General features: G+C 37.5%; 1 protein-coding gene across 2 annotated transcripts in view; it reads right to left on the bottom strand.

Moving 5' to 3' along the window:
• Positions 1 to 26,204, bottom strand: part of LOC141457862 (EGFR adapter protein-like) — a 454,378-nt gene that overhangs the window by 88,739 nt on the left and 339,435 nt on the right. For both annotated transcript variants that reach the window (XM_074135185.1, XM_074135186.1), the window contains one exon: positions 15,924 to 16,070. In XM_074135185.1, the coding sequence (XP_073991286.1) occupies positions 15,924 to 16,070 (147 nt within the window). The remainder of the gene's footprint in view (positions 1 to 15,923; positions 16,071 to 26,204) is intronic.

Genomic DNA, 26,204 nt, shown 5'->3' with positions numbered 1-26,204 from the left:
GTTGATCGTCAAAAACTGCACGAAAAAGCGTAACGTTGAAAAACACCCAACTTTGACAATTTTTTTTCTCATTTTCTATAAAAGATAAAATTCCCAAATTTTCTTTATAATATAGGGCAAATCCTCCTTTATAACTGTAATTTTTTTGTATTGACATAGATTAATTAGATTTCGAGAAAAACGATGCCAAAAATGTGCAAAAATGTGCAAAAATGATATTTTCAACAAATTGTTCTTGTTGTTGTTACCTTTTTTGTAAACTGCGTAGCGCATAAACGCGTAAACCGATTTTCTTCAATGAGGTGTCATTCGATTCCGAATTTTAGGTAGATTATAAAAACGAGATGAATAAGTCGCTAATACATCAAGTTTCAAGAATTTGTTTAGAACCGGAAGTAACCCCTTTATCAAGTCAATTTTTCCACTTCTCTTTCGACTTTTTTTTTAAAATTCTCCAATGATTTCCTGTTTATATATTTTAAAAATTTGGAGTTTGTAAAAAAGAATTGTGTAAGAGAAAGCCTTGAGGGTTTTCCCAGTAGATTTCCTTTCCCCGCCACCCCCCAAACAGGAAACATCTTTCTTTAGTAAATAATCATTACGATCACAACTGGAGAAGCATATAAATAGTAAATTAAAATGTTTGTTTTATTTAAAAAAAGAAATAGCCGTACTAGATGGACATTTGACGTCATTAACCGGATGTCGTGCTTCACGAGATCGCAGAAACGTTTCCTTTAAACTGTGTAAAGTCCAGGTTACTCTTACTGTCTCTCTCGTTCACTCCTTGGATATTTCTTAAGCAGACAGAGAGAAAAAAAGAAAGATCTAGTTGATTACCCTTCTTACATCCCACAACGGTTTCTTCTTGACACCTTTTTGTGCCACCCTAACCCCCCACCCTCTTGACCTTGATGAACGGTGTTCCAGGAAATTAGAAACTAGTTAGCCAAAGCTGTAGACGCTTTTTTTAAAATGTTTCAAACTGTAAATATAATTTATCTTGAGCTTTACATTTTGATGGTGATGGAATTTCGTTGCGTTTCTAAGTGAGGGAGATTATCACGGCTAACCGGGAATAAATTTCTCACTCAAACAGGAAATGATGCTTAATGATGGCAGTCCAGTACCTTGAAAATAAAAATCTTAACAGATACTTGCTCTACTTCCTCTTAAACCCAGACTGTTTTTTTTTTCTTCAAGTTTTCTCAAGGTATTTTTTTTTCGAAATTTTTGACTTAGAATGATTCCTCCTACAGTGCTGGGTTCAGGAGCCGGGAACCTTAAAAGATGTATATTTCAGTAGGATGAAAAATTAATGCCATTTTCAGTAATGACAAACTTTATTATGCCGAGCTTTCGGACCTAGGGTCTAAGTCATCTTCAGGGCTAAATTTAGAAAGTTTACAGAATGTTTTACATCATTGGTTGGTGTGCCTTCTGTCTTGACTGTTCGTGGAGATCACATTCAGTCCAGTGATGGCGAACCTATGACCCGCGGGTCAGACACTGACCCACGCAAGCTTTTTTACTGACCCACACAATTGCTAGGCAACCATTGGTTTGTTTACGCGGGTTGATTTAGATTTTCTAATTGTGTGGATAATTTATATTCTATCTGTATATTTTTTTTCAATCACGCATTGACACAAAAGCACAATTTAAATGCTATCTATAATCTTTAGTTTGATCATTACAGTTCTAAAACGCAAATGACGACAAATGCTTTTGTAGTATTTGAAATAAAGCAAAAGTGTTTACAAAATATCAAATAAAATGTATAATTTTACTCATATTTTGTTTGTTACAAAAAAAAATCGACAACCCAAAGCAAATAACCATATTTAGATTTTCCTTCAGATAGAACACACTTTTGTTCAGGTTTTGTTCAGTTATGTTTGTAAAAAGAGACTTCTATAGCACTTGTTTCGTCCCGTTTTACCAAGTTAAGCCAACTTCGAATTTTAAAGATGTTTAGTTTTGAAATTATTCAGTTTAAAATTGTTAAACTTAACTCTTGGGCAAATGGGCATTAGTGACCCAAGAGCTAGTACTAAAAAAAAAGAAAATGAACAAAATTCGACCCACTTCTCAAAAAAGTTCGCCATCCCTGCCCTAGTCCCTAGGTCCGAAAGCTCGTCATAATAAAGTTTGTCATGACTGAAAATGAGCATTAATTTTTCATCCTATTGAAACTATGATTCAGTCACCAAAAATAATTAACAGTATATTTCAGGTTAAAAAGAATCGATATATCGCAGTTAGTAAAAGTTTAGCTTAATTGAATCTGACACCAGAAATATATTTCCGTTGAAAGTGTGACGGAAGTGGTGGAGAAGACGTCAAAAAATTGGGATAAATTTTTAAACAGGAAGTTGTCGTACTCAGAGAGAGTGAAAGAGAGAGAGAGAGAGAGAGAGAGAGAGAGAGAGAGAGAGAGAACTGATTTTATTTCCGGTGCTTAAGATGGGTGCGAGATTTTCACGTATTATTCAAAGAAAAGGAACTAGCTGTAGTGGAAGTCCACAGCCACCTCAATACAAGGTGACGCAGTTTCTCCCACTTCCTTAAACACGCACGCATGTACACACAAATGAAGAGCAAACAGTAAACAAACACTTTACCCACCCTTAAGCAGCTCTCCCTTTTTCCAGGTACACAATTAAACATTCGCCCTTCTATTTACAACGCCGCGTGCTAAAGTGTAGCAAAGGTAGGGCTGCTTCTAAGTCACTATGACGACAAAGAACCCTTCAAATAATTCAAAAGCAATCTCCCCGGGTAGTTGAGGCGAAACACCTGTACAATAGGGGTGTGGGGGGGAGACTTGCCTTTGTCAATTCTTTCTTATAATAATTGATGAACTTCATTGCAAAGTTCAATTCAATTTCATCAAGATTCCTTATTAATTTTGTAAAGATTAAAAAAAGAAAAGAAATAATAATAATAACCCAGGGTGTTTGCAAATCAGATTGGAAAATTGCCGATCATCTCTCAACTGAAAATATAAAAGAAAATTAGGAGCTCTTTTTTAGGAGCGAGAGTGAGAGAGAAAAAGGACATTTTGGTCCTTCGCATTGAATTTTAGGCCAATGAAAGATCGAAATTCCTTGGAAAAGGGTCTTTTTCTGCAAGAGCTTTGATCTTTAAAGCAGTGTGAGGTGGTTCACCTATAAATCCTGTCTGCAGCATCATCTTATTTCAGGCTCTATATCAGGGGTCGCGAAATGATCATGGACCCCTACATAATTTTTCTCGAAATCTCCATCGACCCCCCCATAAAAGTAATTTTCAGTTTTATTAAAATAAAACTATCTATTAGGTACTGGTGTTTGTACATTTATTTTATGAGTATAGTAATTGCCTATTTTTTTAGGCCGGCTTTACGTCCAGCTAACAAATTAGGTGTCATGGACGGAGGTGACTAGCAAACATACTTTACTGTAAATTTCTCATATTAACCATTAAATAAAATCCAATGCCTAGAGACCAGGGAATCGAACCCACTAAACCAACAATACATCTTAGCATTGCGGGTCTAGCCTATAACCTCCTAACATACTTTACTATAAATTTCTCATATTAACCATTAAATAAAATCCAATGCCTAGAGACCAGGGAATCGAACCCACTAAACCAACAATACATCTTAGCATTGCGGGTCTAGCCTATAACCTCCTAACATACTTTACTATAAATTTCTCATATTAACCATTAAATAAAATCCAAGGCCTAGAGCGGGAGAATCGAACCCACTAAACCAACAATACATCTTAGCATTGCGGGTCTAGCCTATAACCTCCTAACATACTTTACTGTAAATTTCTCATATTAACCATTAAATAAAATCCAAGGCCTATAGACCAGGGAATCGAACCCACTAAACCAACAACACATCTTAGCTTTGCGGGTCTAGCCTATAACCGCCTAACATAGTTTACTATATTTCACTTACTGAACAATTATCAGCAATCTGTTCGGCCAGATCAGTTGTTTAGCCAGGAGCTCTAGAGAGAACGATTTTGAACAAATCTTTGATATCTTAAACGACCGCAGTATTACAATCGAATAAGAAGTTTAAGCTTTCTGCAACTTTTCGCTTTTCGTTTGTTTAAACAAACACACAAATCATTCTGTAAACCTGTAACATGTACTTCCGGCTTAAACCTAATTTCCCCCAATCCTTAAAAAAAAAAAAAAATTCTAGTAACTACACTTACTTCCTTTCCTACTAACTGCTAAGAGAATATATTATGTTCATCATGGTTTACGATTGTGAAGTTATCGAATAGGTTGAAAAAATAACTGCCAGTTTCAGTCATGATATTCATTTATTGTGCCGCGAGCTTACGTCCTAAGGACTAGGTCATCTTCAGGGCTAATTGTCAATGTAATATTTTAACATCACTTACGGGTTGGTTTGTCTTCTGGCTTTTCTGTTCATGGACACTATGGGTCACTCCCACTATCCTCATGGAACTCCATGAACAGACAAGACAGAAGACACACCATCCCTTGAATGATGTAATAAAATATTACATTGACAATTAGCCCTGAAGATGACCTAGTCCTTAGGACGTAAGCTCGCGGCACAATAAATGAATATCATGACTGAAACTGGCATTTAATTTTTCATCCTATTCGATAACTATGAATCAATCACCAAAAATAATGAACAGGAAAGTTATCGAAGTTTGAAATAAATCGATAATTTATTTTAAAGAACGCTAAAGATGATTTCTCAAACTCAAGGAGGAACAACAACTTTGACTGACTTTGTTATTGAATTGATAAACTTCCTGCTGGTATCACCACCGTAAATGCTCCACCATAAGTTTTGTGTAACTTGGCTGTAGCCAAGATGAATATTAAATAACTTACCAAGGCAGCTGTTTATTCAATTCATCGATTGCATCAATATCTAAGGAACTAGGTTATAATTAAATCTAGTAGACGAAAATCTATTGTGAAAGCTTACAAAATTTTCTTCATCCACAATCTTTGACTTCAAATTATTAGAATATTTTGCAAATTGTGAAGACAGACATCAATCTGAAATACAAGGGAAGTCTAGACCACTCCCTTATCCATAAAAAATACCATGAATCCATAATTCTATGGATTAATTAGTGGCCATTAATATTATGTAGCTGATAAAGCCGTACAATTCTGTATGTATCCATCATTAACAAAATTTAAGGAAAATAATTCTGGGCTATACAGGGTGAACCAGTAAGTATTGTCCATAGGCCTACTGTGTGTAGTACGATCTAAAGTGGAGTTCAATGAAGTATTGGCCAACTTCATATTTTCCACTGTTCTTGAGTCAGTGAGTTCTTGAGTACTTGTTTAAAATATTTCCTAACATTTTCTCAAATATTTCAGAGAGAGGTCAGAAGCAAATGTTTAAAGTGCAATTTGTAACCTTTGACTTCCTTATTTTAAGACAGCCTACTTAAAAAATTGACTACTGGTCCATCTAAAAGAGTTTTCAGTTGAATTAAACAACTTGATAAACTAACACTGTTGTGGTGCTTGTGAACACCGTTTTCTTGCCAAAAACTAACGTAATTTCTCTTAGGAAGATAAAAGGAATCCTGGAAAATGATATACCACGTTAGAAAGCCCACATTAGACAAGGAAACTTTTATAAGAAAAGTGGCCAGCACCTAGGTCTGATAATGTTCACGTAAGGGCCTAATGAGTTTTCTTAAAAATTTTCGATTACTTTTATTGTTTCCAGCATCCAGGAGGAAGATTGAGGCTGTTTGGAGAATAACTTAAGCTTCGAAATGGTGTCAATTTTTTTAGAAAATTTATCTATCTTTCTAACCGTGTCATCAGAATCGAATTCGGACTAAAACTTTCTGAGTAATAACATTTTTATTGGAAAAAAGTAATGATTTTAGGGAAAAAACTTTAAAGTGACGTCACTCAAGAACAGTGGAAAATATGAAGTTGGCCAATACGTCATTGAACTCCACTTTAGATGTACTACACGCAGTAGGCCTATGGACAATACTTACTGGTTTATCCTGTATTTGAGAAAAACGTCAAAAAAAAGGCCTCTTAGTAAAGTTTTATTTCCGGTTAGTCGGTTTAAACTTTTAGGAACGAAACGTCAGGTTTGAGTCTTCTGTGGCTAAAATAAAATGATTTTCGAGACTAGGCCGTCTTCAAATATGATTCATCGAAAATATTATTTCGATAATTATCAAAAATTAAATTACAATCGTACTAAATTTTCCTTAATTATTAAATAGAAAATGAAAATACGAAAAGTTTTTCTCAAACAATCGAGACCAGGGGTTATTACAACAGTGCAGAAGTTTGTGCACCACAGAGTTTTGCTATAACCAATTTCCACTCTTTAAATCGTGCATCTTGGTTGTGGAGGGTGATTTAATACACCACGCTGAGGGCGGTTGCCACCGTGTCTCTGGCGGCCCTTGACGAGTCTAAGAATGAGCGAGCGCCCTTTATATTGCGTCCATATTGGCGAACTTCCTCCCTTCTTCGCCTTAACCAGTTCTTCTCGCCTAGGAAATTGCCTTTTCCCGGGTGTTCCATACTCTGCCACCATCACACGTTGTTCCTACTTTATTGCCAGCTCGTGTTGTATTGTCCCCAAGATCGTACTTCTCTAGATCGTGCCCTTGGTCACTCTCACATTCGCTCAAATTACGTACAAATATTTCAATCTTGAAAGAGTAACATGCATTTACTCCTTTACATTAAGTACAGGGCACCATAAATGGGTCTTTTACCATAAATGGTACGCGGAAACGTTGCGATCTTTTCAATTTTTCACCGGAAATACAGGTTAGACTTGCTGAATCAAGAAGAAAGAATCAAAACATTGGAGGAACCTTTCGAAAAATCTATCTTAATTTATTAAGATGGACGAAACCTGTTTCAGAGCGGAAGTACCATCCAGTTCAAAATATTCTAAAACTAATAATGGTACTGAGTCCTCAATTTGAAGTAGAAACTAGTTGAAAACGTTGGCTTACTTGGTTTTGAGGTGTTGACGTGTACAGGGGTGTGTCTACCAAAACTGTAGAAGACTTAAAATTTGGTAAGCGCAAAGTTTGTGAAGCAATCGATTGCTTGGAAGAACATCACTAGTTTAAAGGGGGATTTTAGGGCGGGGAAAAAGAAAAAATGTTTATTCCAAATCAATTGGGAGAGGATTTCAATTCGCAGTGTGGATTTTTTGAAATTTGGATATCTGGAGAAATGATTAAGTTCCTAAGAAGGTGAAAAAAAAGATGGGATTATCTTGGTAATAAATTCAGGATGGACACTTCATTCTAGATAAGTGTCTTCGGGCAATGAGGAGATAGAACGGGGTTGACCATAACCTAAATTTAATTGTCTATTTTTTTCAGGCGGGGCTTTAAGTCCAACTACCGAATTAGGTGTCTTGGACGGAGGCGACTAGCAAACATACTTTAGTGTAAATTTTTCATATCAAACATTACGAGGGTCGTTTGAAAAGTCCGTGCAAAAATAAAAACTACTTAATTTTTTGGGGTAAACCTTTTTTATTTTTCAACATAGTCTCCTTTTAGGCTTATACACTTCGTCCAACGCTGCTCTAGTTTGTTGATCCCTTCCGAATAATAGGATTTGTCCAAGTCTGAAAAATAGCCATTCGTTTCTGCAATCACCTCCTCGTTTGAATAAAATCTTTTTCCCGCCGGCCATTTCTTCATATTGGGGAACAAATAGTAGTCCGAGGGAGCCAAGTCTGGAGAATAGGGGAGATGTGAAACGAGTTGGAACCCTATTTCCATTAATTTTGCGACCACAACTGCTGAGGTGTGAGCTGGTGCGTTGTCGTGATGGAAAAGCACTTTTTTGTGGGCCAATCGTGGGCGTTTTTCTTGCAGCTCGGTTTTCAAACGGTCCAATAACGATGAATAATATGCACCTGTAATAGTTTTACCCTTTTCCAGATAGTCGATGAGGATTATTCCTTGCGAATCCCAAAAGACAGTCGCCATAATCTTTCCGGCCGAAGGAACGGTCTTCGCCTTTTTTGGCGCAGATTCCCCCTTGGTAACCCATTGTTTAGATTGTTCTTTGGTCTCAGGAGTGTAGTGATGTATCCATGTTTCATCCTCAGTGTCGAAACGACGCTTAAAGTCCTGCGGATTCTTCTGGAACAGCTGCAAACCGTCCCTGCAACACTTCACACGATTTCGTTTTTGGTCAAGCGTGAGCAATCGCGGCACCCATCTTGCGGATAGCTTTGTCATGTCCAAATGTAGATGCAAAATATTATGTACCCGTTCATTCGAGATGCCCACAGCACTAGCAATCTCACGCACCTTCACTCTTCTGTCATCCATCACCATATCATGGATTTTATCAATGATTTATGGAGTAGTAACCTCAACAGGGCGTCCAGAACGTTCAGCGTCACTTGTGCCCATATGGCCACTCCGAAAATTTTGAAACCACTTATAAACTGTTCTAATCGAAGGTACAGAGTCACCATAATGTTTATCAAGCTTCTCTTTAGTCTCCTGAGGCGTTTTGCCTTTCATAAAGTAGTGTTTAATCTGATTCAATAAGATAAGGAGATAAAAATTTGTACAGTTTGTGAGGTAATTGGATAAAAGATATATTCATCTTTTAATGGACTGTTTACGGTGTGAGGAGAACAGACAGCCAGGAAGTGACCATGTTGATGATCAGAACTACTTCCTTTTTTAAGTTACAATTCGATTTATTGACCTAGGATTTGGTGATGCGAGTATTTCCCTAGCAGCTAGTCTAAATGAAACGAGAGGGATTTTAGTTGAAAGTGTTATTCGTGCCGTAAAACTGGGAACCATTAAGGATGCTGAAGAAAAGACGGCTGGGAGTTTAGGGTTCGCTTTTTAAGACCCTAGGAGGGGTGGGTCTATTGTTAGGCGCAGACCCTGATGACGTTCAACCAGCATTCACTCATTTGATCTTCATGATTACCCGCATCAATAAAAATTTATTAATTGAAAAACAAGAGACCCTCTTAGTTAATGAATATTGTCCTCAAACTAATCATTGCATCGTAGCTTCTTTTTTTAAAATGTCTTTTATTATCTCCGTTCCAATAAGGTCATTAAATAAAATGCCTTAGCATTGCGTGACTTGTCCAATTAACACGCCAACGTCGTCGTAATTGCTAGTAAATAATTATCCCCCGGCTTTCAGGTCATTTAATGTTTCCTTTAAAAGTCGTGTGAGTGGTGAGACAAAAACAAAAAAATGGATGTAAATATGTAGAAAATTAAAAACTAAATAAATTAACAAGATGAAACCGGCTGTTGTTATTGGGTGGCACTTGAGAAACTTTAATGTAACGCCCTACATTTTGGTGACTTACAAAATTCATGCGCCCTAAGTGGCTCCTTGCGATGATGTAGATCATACGTACACCCTTAGTTGCCCCAAGGCTATACATGTTTATACATGTACATAATGCTGTGTTAAGGAAAGAAGATGTGCGTGTTTAAACATGTCGCATTAATTTTCATAGTTTTTTTTTGTCGCTAGGATGTTTGGGACAGAGTTTTCTTCTTCTTTTTATGCTCTGATAAAGTGAGGAAAATGTATCAAATTTAGAAAAATGGAGTTTTCACCAGATATGAAATCTTTTCATTCATCGAGGGGGTGGGGGCTGATAAAACCATACTCAGAGCAAGTCCCAACAGGTTCCTGCAATAGTGTTCGACATATTTGAAAATCCTATCATGACGCAATGACGGAAACTTAACGGAAATAACCCACACTCCAGACAAAATATTTACCAATAAAGCGTATGAAGTAAATATATATTGTATATTGGCCAGCATACAATACATAATATTATCAATAACTCTTCCTACTTTTTACCAACCAGAAATCCAGTTTATCCCGGAGGGATGGCCAGTCCATCTCTTTTGGGATCGCTTAACCTCTAACCTACCCGTTGGGTTTAATATAAAAGCTTATATAAAACCTCAAAAATCTCATATTACTCCACATATACGAGTATATACCCCAAAACATAGACCCAAACGTACACAGGGATAGAATGTTTGTTGAGGTATTCTATCCCTTCATTCACAGACACACTCACACATCAACACATTCTGTAGTCTTCAGTACAAAAGAGGAATTTGTGCCCCCACTCCCTTTCAGAACCCCTTTCTGTCCTTGTCTACCAGTTATTCATAAAATTCCTTTACCAAAAAAAAAAAAAAAATCCCTAAAAATAAAATATTATATGGGATAGAAAAGGAGAGTTTATCCATAATGTTTTAGTGTGTGAGTGAGACAGTGTACTAAACCGCCCACACTAGATTTCCTTATTTGGGCCAGAGCTGGTCCTGTTTGTACGTCGCTCTTCCCTTTATCAGGTTCCATTTCCCCCCCCAGGAAAAAAAAGGGGGACCGTTCGAGAATCCATACACAGCCCGAGGGTAGTTCAGTAGTAGCCTATAGGAACTCCCCCTTTAAACTCTCTGAGATTACCTCTCTAACGAAATCCAATTCATATCTAAACACGTAAACAATATACTCCCTTCTCTCTCTCTTTTTCAAAGGTTTCGAACCCAAGAAGAAAGAAAACTGACTAGCTCACCGCTCTGTAACGAAATATATTTTGATCATATTCTTTTCTTGTGGGTCCTTAGTCCCACACAGTTTCCTTAAGAACATCCTGAGGGAAGAGATGTGGACACAAAATATGTTTAACAATTTTTCTGCTGTATCCAGTACCTTTCCTCCCCACCTAACTTCATCCATTTTTATCTTATTTTGGGACAAAGAAGGGAAGACAAAAAAAAAATCTACTTCTATTCCAATAACTTATTTTTTTCCCTGGGAGTTTTCTCTCTGCTTTCCCGGCTGGGAAATGAAGACGTTCTTCTTTTTTCCCTTAGTTTATCAGCTTAAGAGATAAACTAGATGCTTCGGGAAGGTATATACCTATAACATATTATTTGCTTTCCTTGTTTTCCTTTCAACTTATTTATTTGATGTTTATCTCTTTTACTTTGGGAAAAGCAATGGTAAAAAAAAAAGAGAAAAAGCACGCAATAACTAGATGAGGGGAGCAGGTAAAGGTCTAGCTTACGACAAAGGAACTCCCAAGGAAGGACAAGATGAGTATATTCTGAAGACAACAACAGTAATAATAATATCACGCTTTTAGTAAAATGGGCAATTCCAGAGTAAGAAACAGATGATTGCTTACTCGTGAGATTTTGAGCTTAGAAGCATTGAGACCGCTAAAGCTAGGTAAAAATGGAACTAATAAGTAATACCTCAGAGGGCGCCACGGTCAGAGATTGACCCGTAATGCTAAGATGTATTGTTGGTTTAGTGGGTTCGATTCCCTGGTCTAGAGGCCTTGGATTTTATTTAATGGTTAATATGAGAAATTTATAGTAAAATATGTTAGGCGGCTATAGGCTAGACCCGCAAAGCTAAGATGTATTGTTGGTTTAGTGGATTCGATTCCCGGCGTCTAGGCCTTGGATTGTATTTAATGGTTAATATGAGAAATTTATAGTAAAGTATGTTAGGCGACTATAGGCTAGACCCGCAATGCTAAGATGTATTGTTGGTTTAGTGGATTCGATTCCCTGGTGTAAGCCTTGGATTTTATTTAATGGTTAATATGAGAAATTTATAGTAAAATATGTTAGGCGGCTATAGGCTAGACCCGCAATGCTAAGATGTATTGTTGGTTTAGTGGGTTCGATTCCTGGCGTCTAGGCCTTGGATTTTATTTAATGGTTAATATGAGAAATTTATAGTAAAATATGTTAGGCGGCTATAGGCTAGACCCGCAATGCTAAGATGTATTGTTGGTTTAGTGGATTCGATTCCCTGGTCTAAGCCTTGGATTTTATTTAATGGTTAATATGAGAAATTTATAGTAAAATATGTTAGGCGGCTATAGGCTAGACCCGCAATGCTAAGATGTATTGTTGGTTTAGTGGGTTCGATTCCTGGCGTCTAGGCCTTGGATTTTATTTAATGGTTAATATGAGAAATTTATAGTAAAATATGTTAGGCGGCTATAGGCTAGACCCGCAATGCTAAGATGTATTGTTGGTTTAGTGGATTCGATTCCCTGGTCTAAGCCTTGGATTTTATTTAATGGTTAATATGAGAAATTTATAGTAAAATATGTTAGGCGGTTATAGGCTAGACCCGCAATGCTAAGATGTATTGTTGGTTTAGTGGATTCGATTCCCTGGTCTAAGCCTTGGATTTTATTTAATGGTTAATATGAGAAATTTACAGTAAAGTATGTTAGGCGGTTATAGGCTGAACGCACAAAAAATTAAAAGAAAATAGCACAAACATAACGGTTTTCAACGATTAAAATTTAAATACCAAGGAATGTAGTCAAAGCCTTCAGAGATAGACCTAAGAGATAAAGACGTTGATGACCGGATGTACGAGAAACTAAATCTTTCCGTCTAACTAGTATACTGATCATTAAGCCCCAGACAGAGTTTGTCGTAGAAATCGAAACACCGGTTTTTATCTCCATATATTTATAAAACTAACAGAAAATAAAATAAATAACATTGATGGCCATAAATCTAACTGTTCTAGGGGGGGGGGGTTCTTTATTAACTGTCACACAATAAACAAGTGATTTATTACCGGAAGCTGGCTAGCAATAAATTTTAATTTATCAACTGATGAACTTGATTTTATTACTTTTATTACATTGATCTTAAATAGTGCTAATTAGGGTTCTAAGTAAATAGAGAATATTTCAAATCTACCATTACTTTTCGGGTAAAGAATCTTAAGGATCCTGACAAAGAAAGATAACGGATGAAATCGGATGATTTAGAAGTGAAGAATCTGTCGTGTACATGCACGCAACTTCCTCTTATCGGCCTCAGTTCCGGAGTAATAAGGAACATTAGAGGTCCTGGACTAGTGTTAGGATTGGTAAACTGGATTCAGTGCTAATTAGAAGGCTATTTCCCAGAACAAAAACCACAGCTCCCCCTCAAAGGAAAAAAGGAATAGGCAGAGAACAAGCAGAGAACCCATCTGCTACCTAGGTAGACTTCTTAGGGAAGTGATAATGCATTCCCAAGCCCGCGTTATTCAGGAAAAAAAGAGGCTATTTAGAGGAGCCCGTCAGTATTGGGGGCGAGTTGTTTTCTATTATTAGGCTGGGATGTCTTCAGAGTCACTAAATGAAGAAACCGCTTATCCCCTTTTGCTTGCTTTTGGAAAACAGCTTCTTGTAAATTTACAATTTAAAAAGTTCTCTCATGGAAAATAAATATATAAATTAAAATACAGTTTTTTTTAAAAGAATCCCGTGGGAATTGTAAAGATTTTAAAAAGGTTCTGATGGTTTTGTAATGCCATTAAAATTTGTAGCCATCTCCTCCTGAAATAACCATCTTTATCTTGTTTATTAGTAGATCATTAAAACAAGGAGGCTACCAAACTGAAAGTGGCCAATAAATAGCGCGCGCGGCATCTCCTTTATCCAGGATCAAAAAGGATTGTAAAAAAAAAGGACTCACACAAACACACACCCACAAAATGAGGGACAGAACTTTTAAATCCTGATTTCTTTATAGTCTCCGGAAATTTGAAAGAATTTTTTCCTTTCCCCCCTTTGTGATCTTAGCGGCGGCTCCCTTGGCTCCAGAATTGTTTTCCTTTAATGGATATGTAAGTGCTGCTACCATTTTTAAAACTGGAAGAGCAAATAACTTTTGTCTTTCAGCATAGACTATGTTTTTAAGTCTTTGTCAAACGAACAAACAAATATACGTACACACAAAACAGTCCTGACTTTATCTATGTTTCAATACCTCTAACTAATCTTATCTTTTTTCACAGGCACTAAGTATGGATGGATAAGAGTACACATTCTAAGAACATCTCTCTCTCCTTCCTTTGGTTAGGAAAGCTAGAAAGATTATTCAAACAGATATAGATCTAAGAGTACGATAATATAACATAATAATAATAATATAAAGCGTATTGGATTCCCACGCAGAGGTCCCGGGTTCGAATCCAGCTGCTGGCCTTTAGATTTTGTCTCCCTGGAGCTTCTTACAGCTCACTAACCGGTGATGGACAATGTTGTCTGTAACGAGAGAACACTGTCCGGAGGCCGGGGCAGTGCACTGAAAAAAGCTCCGGTCGCCAATAACCTTAGATGTTGACGCGCCTTAAATCATTTAAAAATAATAATAATTTTTGTTTTATGGAGGGGGAAAATGCATTATGCATCATCGTGGGAGAAATGCCAACGGTATGTGGGACCCTCACCCACTAAAAAACCCACCTCCCCTAGAGGCATTGCAACCCACCTTGGAGCCACTTACGTATTACTTCAAGGAGCTCCCACCGGTCTTCATACACCTTTCTGGAACGACCGGAGCAGACGGAAATCCAGCTCCTGCTTCTTTCTTATCAAGGACTGCCTTCACAAAGGTGGCCACCCTATCCCAGCCGACTCTGTGGGAGAGCATAATATCCCTACTATGTTCTCGAGCGCGATTCTCCCGATCTCTTGCTCTAAGCTCTGTCTCTCTCCGGCACCCATCTATCACCCACAGAAAGAATGTGTGATGGGCGTCATTGAGGTCAGAGTCTCCGTAGATACATGACGGGTCTCCAACTTTCCCCATCCTACATGGGTACGAGGAATAATAATAATGATAATAATAATAACAAAAACCAAAGGCGATCATCAATAATCAATATCACAACTATACTTGAGATATTACAAACTAGAGATAAGATATTCACTGAATCAAAATTTTGAACACCAGAATTCCAATTAATTCTTGATTAATGCTCGCAATTTTAAAAAATAAATAAATAAGTATAAATTGCCTCTGGTATTTACAGAATAAATTGTTATCTTGAAAGGAAAACCTTCAAACTTACCTGAAAAAAGACCAAACCATATTAATTAACAGTTTAAATCGCAAATATATAGTTTAAGCACATTGGTAATCACTGAAGATTAATTGAACAACTTTGCGCTTATCCTGTTATCTATTATGTATCATCTGTCTTGGTCTAGAGAGGGGAGATGGTCCAACATTGGGGAACTAGCGCATTGAAATGGTACGTTAGAGAATATAGTGTAAGATTAAAGAAAATATCTGTAATTAGTAGTCAAGAAAATCGCGGAAATCCCCCCCAAAAAATTGAGGAAATTCACACTTCCGCTCCGAGTTTTCTCCCAGCTTAGATCTCGCCAGTACTGTTAAGTAACTTTAGCCACAAAATTTAGAGGAAAATCTTCAAAGGACGTGACGGTAAAAAAATTCACTCAATGAAAATTTACAAAAAAAAAAATCATTCAAAGTAGCTGGTGGGTGGGGGGGAAAAGGAAATGGAAAACAAATGCGATCTTTCATGACTTTCAGCCATGTTTATTCGGGACTCTCGGCGGAAATAGTTCGATCTTGGCTAGTGTAGACAGAGAGAGAGCTTCATTGTTGGCTTCATTTGACTAAATATTAATATATTCTGCATACAAATTACGTCACATATCCGGTAGCTGTAGGAGGCCCAATTGGTGGTGGTGGGGGGTCTTATCTTGTGCCCCCATTGGGCCTCTGAGAATTACACCCACATTGCTACTGAACATTTAAATTACTTTACCATCTTCTACTACATCTGATTAATATTAACTGAAATTATTATTATTTAAAAAGGGATTAAATAATAGTTTAATTTAAAATAAACTTATCATATTTTCAAATTTGATAAACAGGAAAAGGCAAACCATTTTTTAACGGAAGTAATACTTCAAACCGGGTTACTGATATGCCCTTAGTCTGAGAGGATTACGTAAAATCATTTCCGGAAAATCTACTCGCAGGTAATGACGGTCATTTTTATTGACTAAAAAAGAAAAAGATTTAGTTTACCTGTTCCGGTGATTTGGCGAGGAAAGCGTGACAATACTGTTGGCTGAAATGGGCACGTGGTTCTCTGGCCAGGAAGCTGAACTGGGAATGAGCAGGTTCGCAGGTGGCATAAGAGATGCGCCTCAGGGCGTGAGCCATGCACACCTCCTGGAATTGGAAATCTCTAATTTTAGAATCAGTCAAAAAAAATACATTTTTTTAAAATCATTTATTGGAATTTACAATGGAACGGTGGTTGCAACAAGCAAATGTGGTACCTGATAACGAGAAAAATACGTGAAAATCTAGAGTGGAGAAGGCACCCAGTTGTGTCACTCCAGTAACGTGCTGTTGCTATACTGCTCTCACGATAAGAGTAGATCACGAGGCCATCTTCTCTTCAATCTCCTTAGAGGATTACCTGGTAATGTGGGGGGAAGATAGGTGTTCTACGAGGGTCGTTTGAAAAGTCCGTGCAAAAATAAAAACTACTTAATTTTTTGGGGTAAACCTTTTTTATTTTTCAACATAGTCTCCTTTTAGGCTTATACACTTCGTCCAATGCTGCTCTAGTTTGTTGGTCCTTTCCGAATAATAGGATTTGTCCAAGTCTGAAAAATAGCCATTCGTTTCTGCAATCACCTCCTCGTTTGAATAAAATCTTTTTCCCGCCAGCCATTTCTTCATATTGGGGAACAAATAGTAGTCCGAGGGAGCCAAGTCTGGAGAATAGGGGGGGGGGATGTGAAACGAGTTGGAACCCTATTTCCATTAATTTTGCGACCACAACTGCTGAGGTGTGAGCTGGTGCGTTGTCGTGATGGAAAAGGACTTTTTTGTGGGCCAATCGTGGGCGTTTTTCTTGCAGCTCGGTTTTCAAACGGTCCAATAACCATGAATAATATGCACCTGTAATAGTTTTACCCTTTTCTAGATAGTCGATGAGGATTATTTCTTGCGAATCCCAAAAGACAGTCGCCATAATCTTTCCGGCCGAAGGAACGGTCTTCGCCTTTTTTGGCGCAGATTCCCCCTTGGTAACCCATTGTTTAGATTGTTCTTTGGTCTCAGGAGTGTAGTGATGTATGCATGTTTCATCCACAGTGACGAAACGACGCTTAAAGTCATGCGGATTCTTCTGGAACAGCTGCAAACCGTCCTTGCAACACTTCACACGATTTCGTTTTTGGTCAAGCGTCAGCAAATCGCGGCACCCATCTTGCGGATAGCTTTGTCATGTCCAAATGTAGATGCAAAATATTATGTACCCGTTCATTCGAGATGCCCACAGCACTAGCAATCTCACGCACCTTCACTCTTCTGTCATCCATCACCATATCATGGATTTTATCAATGATTTCCGAAAATTTTGAAACCACTTATAAACTGTTCTAATCGAAGGTGCAGAGTCACCATAATGTTTATCAAGCTTCTCTTTAGTCTCCTGAGGCGTTTTGCCTTTCATAAAGTAGTGTTTAATCAACACACGAAATTCTTTTTCGTCCATTTTTTGAAAATCACTCGACTTCCTCGATTCAAACGAATGCCAAACACAAAGAAATAGACCGATCTGGCTGAAACTTGGTGTGTGTTCTTCCAAGAGATGCTACTAACTAAAGATAACCTCGATACGCGCCAGTAGTGCTATCTCTCTGACTTTGCACGGACTTTTCAAACGACCCTCGTATGAGAGGGTTAGAATGAGCTGCTGTAGAGGAATGAAATTTGAGAAAACGAGTGTTAGCAAGATCTGTAATGAAAAAGGGTTTTTGAGATCATTATGGATAGTGTGAGGTTAGATACATAGAACGGAGCGTTAAGAAGTTTTCAAAGTATTTTTGGACTGTAATGTCTGGAGGCGTAGTGAGTTGGTACGCTTAGTCGATCCCCCATACTTCGATGCCGTATGACCAAATAGGTCGCAGTAACAGTAGATATAAGAGTCTTTTGTTATTTAGGTTAAGTTTCTAACGTTTGTCAAGTAGTCTGTCTGGTTTGTAGCGTTGGTTAGTTTCTTGTCAAAATTCTTTTTTTTATATTTATTTAGTTATTTTGCACCTGAAACAGATACAAGAAGCAAAAGAGATAAGGGTAAGGAAATGGCACAAATACACGTGCACGCATATATATATATATATATGCCCTTACATACACGTGCACGCACATGCTTGTGCACCAAGAGGCCAAGAGTTGGAGTGAACGACGACCATCCAGTGATGGAAGCCAGTTAGTTCGCCCAGGTTGGCAAGCTTATACAGCAAACATCCTAGGTGGTCGGCGTTGTCTGTTGAGATGGCCGTGTGGTCACCGCCGCTTTAGGCTGCGCTGTGGATTTGAAGGAAGTGTGGTTGTAGACAAGTTGTGTTGATCAGAGGGTTGTAATGAATGTGTAGATTTGAGTGGAGTTATGTGTAGCGAGATTGGGGCTATTTCCAGAGACGAGAGGAATATTGAGATCAGAGTGTATTGTGAGATTGGTGATGTAGTAGGGAGCGTTAACTATTGTTCTTAGAATATGTCAAAAATTTAAATCTATTTTTTATTAATAAAAATAAGATGCTATTTCAGATCTCGTTTTTTTTTTTTTTTTTTGAGAAAAAGAGGTAAATTTTAGACTAGTTGCCACAGATTTTAATGCTGTTTACTCCAAAATGTTCGTGAGAATGTTTAATGCCGAGTAAGGGGACCCCTCCTGCACAAGGGGCCTTGGACGCAACTTAATAAGGCATTCATTAAAAAACCAAATCTCATCATTGCAGCCATTGCTCAATCTAACAATTTTAATACGTATTAATTTCTAAAAATAAAATCTCTGATGAACACAAATACATCACTTAATCCAACCTTCAAAGGGCCTTCCAAAAAGGTCTTCCATCTATCTCTTGAGAGAAATAATAAGCACGTTCTTAATGTCCTGGGAAAAAAAGGACTTTACAACACGAAACTATATTTTTCTTGATTATTGCATCTGTGGAATAGTTCTACAGAGAAAAACAGCCATACAGGAATGACCAGAAATGATCGTTGCAGGTTGTACGATTCACCGATTTGCGGGAAACAGGATATAACGAGCGCAGGATTATCTCTGTTCTAAGGGTTAATTATCATTCCTTACCCTTTTTCTAAAAAGAATAATTAATTTTTTTAATTATTCCAGAACTAAGACATAGACTAAATTGGTCCAAAAAAAGAAGATAAAAACCAGAATGGCCGGAATAAAGTTTTTCAATCTAAGGAAAAGTAAAAGGGGCGCGGAAATCTTTATAGAAGATAATGTCAGGATAACAGGGAGAGGTGGGTGGTATTTTCCGGCCGGCCGGGAGTGTTCACTGCTCATTAATCAGATACTGTTGAATGCCGCCAAGAGCTTCACCGGAAATTAATCTTCCTTTGTATCCTGTAACGAACCTGGTACAGGAACTAACAGGAGTTACGGCGGTTACCTATTGAAAGTATATCACGATTTAGATAAACCTTCATTTTGTTATGCCTTTAAAATCACTAAACCCGCCGCTAGCGTTCTGGATTTCAAAAAAAAATGTTTAAAGTAGTAAGTTTTTTCAATTTTAATCCTTGAGCGCTAAAATATCCGCTACAATTATGAGGAGAGCTAGTAATCCTGATTATTTAAAATGTGTGGCTATGTAGAACTGGGGATGTCTAAAAAAAATTGGTAATGGTAGCCGAGCGGATAAGATACTATACCCGCAAAGCTAAGATGTATTGTTGGTTTAGTGGGTTCGATTCCCAGGTCTTAAGCCTTGGATTTTATTTAATGGTTAATATGAGAAATTTATAGTAAAGTATGTTAGGACGTTATAGGCTAGACCCGCAAAGCTAAGATGTATTGTTGGTTTAGTGGGTTCGATTCCCTGTCTAGGCCTTAGATTTTATTTAATGGTTAATAAAAGAAATTTACAGTAAAGTATGTTAGGCGATTATACGAGTAGGCTATACCCGCAAAGCTAAGATGTATTGTTGGTTTAATGGGTTCGATTCCCAGGTCTTTGGGCTTTGGATTTTATTTAATGGTTAATATGAGAAATTTATAGTAAAGTATGTTTGCTAGTCGTCTCCGTCCACGATACCTAATTGGTTGTTGGACGTCAAGCCCCGCCTGAAAAAATAGGCGATTACTTTACTTCTTTCTATAAGGGTTAGAGTATCCTTTTCAGTGAAATGTACGGTTACAAACTGTATGACGTTGGAGGAGTTAGACTCTTGAGAATACCAGTAAGAGAAAGACGTGCGAGTCTTTAAATTCAGAATTTCTACTTTGTGGTTAAAGAGTTCTTGCTTTTTCCTGTTTAAATTCCGACCAAGAGTGGGAGATATCCCAGCAGCCAAGAAAGAGGATGCACTTACAGACCCGCCGCAGATAGTAGGGGTATCTTGGCCCCAAGTAGATCTTCTGCCACATCTTCTAAGGAATCTCCAATATAGCACATTCTTCTGCAGTTCGCCCACAGATTTGTTTCCCCAACGATCTCTACCACAGTGGACATTCTCTGTGACCCCAAACCATTGTCACAAGACCCATACTACGCGACATATTATCTATCCATCATAACTATAAAGACTCTTCTCCTCTCTGCCATCTCCCTTCTTTCTTTTTATCACTCATCCCCCAAAATTCTTCCCTCAATAAAATGTCTAAAGAAAAAAAAATGAAGAAAGACTTAGACCTTCTAATAAAAATAAGTACCTTTTTTCAGTTACGCCAAAAATGTTCAACCAATAATGCCAACCGCCATTGTGTGTTCAGCCAGTTCAATACATTTAGTTTGGTTAATAAATTCTTCTTCTTTTGCTTTTCCTGCAGTCAAGAGTGCCACAAAAGAAGATTATTACACAGGAAGTTACAATGCCTACTAAATTACACGATTTCTAGTTTCCACCGGAAATACCTGTTTTAAGATATCCTGAGTACTAAAAAAAAAAAAGAAAAGAAAAGTGACCTGTGCTAACATTAGCGACCAATTGGGAAGTGAAGTAATTGAAATATGGAATTGATTGAAACGGGATCTTAACTTGATACACCAGGAGGATATCAAATCTTGGTTTAGCCCGAATAATCTTGCTTCCATTCCATCCTAGATCCTGCACTGAATCGCCTGATAATGGCGTCCGCGGTTTCAAGCTTTTTACTACTTTGAATAAGTTCTTTGTAGGTCTTCATATATTTAGAAGTTGTTCTCGTAGTGAGAAAACCCAAATTGTGTTCCGCCTCCAGCTTCTAACCTTTAAAGCACTCTGCTATCTTTGGAGCAGATTAACCAGTGATTACTTGATCGTGGTATCGCTAAAATGAAGGTTATAAAATGTTAATAATTATATACATCAATTTAAATAACAATTTAAGTTAAGGTGCATTCCTCCGAATGAAAAGCCAGAGTGATCTTGCAGAAAAAATGAGGCTGTACTCAAATCGAAAGAAATTCCAATTAACCTTAACTAATTGTCCCATCGTTTAAGAGATATGATGCTGAGAACCCTGGACCCGATCAGTACAATCAAGAGTGGGGGGTTTGGATGCAATCAATGGCAATTAATTAATCTTAGTTACATCCGTTTGTTATTTAAGCCGCGATCAGTAATAGTGCAGGGTGGAGTCAGCTATGGGGATGGGTCCCATAGACCTTCTAATAAAAATAAGTACCTTTTTTCAGTTACGCCAAAAATGTTCAACCAATAATGCCAACCGCCATTGTGTGTTCAGCCAGTTCAATACATTTAGTTTGGTTAATAAATTCTTCTTCTTTTGCTTTTCCTGCAGTCAAGAGTGCAATAATCCAGTGGTATTGGCGGCTCCAGTGACAGGAATTAGATTTGATGGAGTGTATGCACTCTGAACCATTCTGTCCGTCCTGTTGTCTGTAATTCTGTCAGTCTAACTTTGTGTCTGTTCTACGTATATCCATTATTCACTTCTTCCGTCAGTTTGTACTTCCATGCCAGTTCTCTGACAGCTGGATGGTGCCTTTATTTCTTAATTAGTTTCTACAGTTTTATTTGTATATAAGTATAACTTTTATCTCCTCAGCAGGAGATAAAATAATCTTCAGAGATTTGTGTAATTAATCATGAATGTAATTCTGTAATTGTTCAATCAAAGTACAGCATCTTTTATTTGCATTACTGCATCTTTACAGATGATTGCAACTGAAGTTTTGCCAAAACTTTGTAGTCGCATTATAAGTTTAAGAAGAGTTCGTAGAATATGGTAGAAAGAAGTTGTATGTTGCAGATTTTTTCGGGACCATATTTTTAAATCCGAGCTCCTTAAGAGCAGGTGCCACCTTTAAAATGATGATCCTTCTTTTCAAGTTAACACCATTATGTTGAACCTCCTCTGGAAATGATCTTTCCATAGACTCAAATGCTAGTTCGACAATGCCAACACAATAACCAATACTTCTCTCGCAAGTCCATCATCGTGACGGCCGGTTTCCGTCACAATGCTTTTATGCACCATGCACTAGGTTCTTCAAGTATTCTGACAAAACACCCAAGCACCTTTCCAAAAGATAGAAAGACGAGCAGATGGGCCGTCCTAAAACTTCTCCAGCTGTAGTGCTTAAGATAACCGGTAGGACTGTTCTCTAAAGTTTCGACGAGAACATAATTAACTTCATCTCTTCTGGTCTAGTCTATAAACTTCTTTTTTCAGCCCCTCTCTCTCTCTCTCTCTCTCTCTCTGTTCTCTTTCTTGCAGCTAACCTTCCAGGTAAGGAATATTGGGAAATGCTTCTTTGAAATGCTTGACAATATAAAGAACTCGGCCAAGTATGAAGTAACATCTGCCTTGTTGATGTCGAACGACTTGAACTAGCCATTGATAGACTCTTCGGCTCTATTGTTGTTTGTCTCTTAAGAAGAAAAGTGAATTGACAACCTCTTCACCACTACTATGCATCTAGTATTGTGTAGTCACGCATAGGTGTGCGCTCGTATTCACTGACTCCTTTCAATATTTTGTTTTCTTCTCTTTACCTGAATAAAAATTTACTTTACAAACTTTACAATAACCTCAACGACATCTAGTCTGAGAAGGGAAATATTTTTTTTTTTTTTTTACTTATATTATTATTTTACCATCACAAAGTTGACAAAAATTTAGTGGGAGTTGTAACAATTTTCTGTCATAAGTTTTATGGACGAATCAATTTTCTCTCTCTAGACTTCTCGACAAGCGGTCTAAAACTCTCACTACAGAATAAACGACTTATCTACACTATGATACTGAAACCTGCCTGGGGACTTAAGGGAATGGAACTTTGGGGCTCAGCCGTAGCTTCCAATATCTACAAGAATCCAATCCTTCCAGTCAAAAAGAAACTCCGTAGAATCGCTAATGCTCCCCTTATTTGTTTCTTAATTATACCTTGGTACCGAGATCACCTTGTTACCCCCCTTATGTTTCATTTTTTTAATCTATGATTTTTTTTTTTAATTTATTTTGTAATTTACAATCTGTATGCATTGTATACAATAAGTAAATATGGAGAGAGTGATGAACTGGTGCAAGATGAGAGAAGCTACCCAGCGGTAGCACTCTCTATAGGAGAGAGGAGAATATAAGGAAGAGAGAGGAGAGATAGGAGAGAGTGATGAACTGGTGCGGGAGGAGAGAAGCTACACAGCGGTAGCACTCTCTATAGGAGAGAGGAGAATGTGAGGAGAGAGGAAAATACGAAGAGAGAGGAGAGATAGGAGAATAATGATAATTATTCTGTAATTAATAGTTTGATTATTATATATTAGATTAATAGATATTACAGACAAATAGTCAAGTTAAATGGTGTGCTACTAGAACTAACATTTTACAGATGAAAATGGCCAGCATAAGGGTGTGTGACTAATAAATTCTAAAAAATGTTAATGAAAAGTTACTTAAATGATATTAATGAAGTATTAATGAAATGTTGGGTACTTTTGTGTACCTTTTGGCGTTTAATCAACCCTTATACTTAACTTTTCTAACTGTAAGTTTTTCTTAAAGAGATTTGTATTAGTAGTATTATAAAGGTGAATGAGGATCATACAGTATTCTAAAAATGGTAATTAGATGGAAGACTTCCGCTATCTCTCTCTCTCTCTCTCTCTCCCACAAAAATGTCTTAAAATCAAATTTTTCCAAGAAATATGTTTCAAATAAAAGTTTCAGCTAACAGCAACAAGTGGTAAAAAAGAAAACAAAAAGAAAATTGGGCCGTTTTCAAGAAAAATCGCCCAAAAAAAAAGTGGCTGACTTTATCAGGTCAGACAAGATGGCCGCCAAAACCGTTATCCAAAAATTTGAAATTTCCACCATTTCCCATTTCCACTTTTCCTTTACACTTGTTTAGAAAGAGAACGGTGATTATGTCCAATTTTGTGAACGATAGAAACACAATGGCGCCGTTTGTTGGTGATTATTGTAACACTAACATTACACCTATCTGCGGGGTGATTTATTTATTATAAGACCCACGCGATGCGTAGATAACTAGACATGGAAAATTTTAATAGAATGAAGATACAATAGGATGGTGAGAAATGGGTGAAAAAGAAATACGTGATAGTCGTGCCGGTGTTTACTCACACGAAAATAAAGTGAAACAAAAAAAACATTTTATCGTACTTAAGGGGATTACAAAATTCTATCTCCGGTAAATTCTTAAAAATCTACAGGATTGCAATAATCTCTGTTATTTCGGGGAGTGAAAAAAAAATTGTAATAACCATTTTTCTGTAATTTTGAAGTAAGAACATGAAATTCATTAAAATTAGATCAACAAGAAATGAAAACAAAAAACTCACTAGAGAATAAAACCCCCCCACTTTTCGGCCGTCTAATTTAGTATTAATCCAGCTAAAAGTCAAACAGATGAACATCATCAACATAAAAACAGTTTTAAGACGATAATATGAACAGAATATAAACAATATCCGGTTGGATCAAATTTAGAAGTTTAAGGCGTAAAAGAATTTTAATAATTATAAGGGGGGGCGGGAGTTTAAACGGAAGTGTGTTAAGCTAGCTACGGTTAGTTTGGTTTTGGAAGGGTAGATTTATAGAAAAGAAAATGAGGTAATGAGAACCAGGGTGAATACGAAGATGTAAGAATGAGGAACTAAGGTGGAGCAAGCTGAAGACACTGAAGAAGAAGAAGAAGATTCTTGGTGCTTTAATGCGAAGAGAATTGGGGGAAAACTGAAGAAAATATATAGTTGAACGCCACGACGGCCTCTGGAGGTATTATTTAATAACAGAAGACCATAAAACGTACTGGGGGCTGTGTGTGTGTAAAGGGAGGAAGTGGTGAGGTTGAAAGTCGTCGAGCTGAGCGGGCGGGCGGTGCAGGGGTGGAGTCTCTGGATGCAAACGGCCGTTTAATAATGAAATCATATTAATTAGAGAAAGACGAGGAGTGGAGGAGGGTGGCCTGCTGCTAACAAAACTCTGGGGCCTCCCTTGGTTTATGAGCAAAAGGTTCCCAGTTCCACCCAGTTGGGAGGAGATAGCAGAACTGGGATAGGACTGAGCAAGGCCCCCCCCCATTACAATATACCCTCTCCGCTCCCCCACGAGAGAGGAACACCCTGGTCTCACCTTCCACGGCTCACTTGTTTAAAACTAAAACGGCATTTTCCCGGATAGAATGGACACGTCCGGCCTTTCCTTCTATATATCCTCTATCGCCCACATGAAAATTCAAAGTGTTACTTCCGCTAGACTGGAACGTTTAAATTTAAAATCATACAACACCATTAATCTCGCACATTAACCCCCCCCCCGATGTGTTAAATAAAATTAATCTTAATGCTAATCAATTGAAAATATTTTCATTCAATAAAACTTTCCACCTCCAGATCTCATTCATTAACATGACATTCAAATAGTCTAAGAGATACATATGTGGTAGAGGCGCCACGGTAGCCGAGCGGTTAAGATACTAGACCCGCAATGCTAAGATGTAGGTTTAATGGGTTCGATTCCCAGTCTCTAGGTCTTGGATTTTATTTAATGTTTAATATGAGAAATTTATAGTAAAGTATGTTTGTTAGTCTCCTCCGTCCAGGACACCTAATTAATAGTTGGACGTTAAGCCCCGCCTGAAAAAATAGGCGATTACTTTACTTTACATATGTGGTAGATTAATTCGACTCTTATTTGGATATTAAAACAATTCTACCTGGAGGCAGATTCAGAGAGTTAGCCACTTGAAAGGGTTAATTACACGTGTAAATGGGGGCGTGCACATTCACTTACTGCTATTCTCAACGTTCTAACCCGCGAAATTTTCTTGCAACACCGGA

This window comes from Rhodnius prolixus, unplaced genomic scaffold (genome assembly GCF_049639745.1).
Source record: "Rhodnius prolixus isolate KJV_2025 unplaced genomic scaffold, Rpr scaffold_5, whole genome shotgun sequence".
NCBI lineage: Eukaryota > Metazoa > Arthropoda > Insecta > Hemiptera > Reduviidae > Rhodnius > Rhodnius prolixus.
This window is presented reverse-complemented; position numbering and strand designations above follow the sequence as displayed.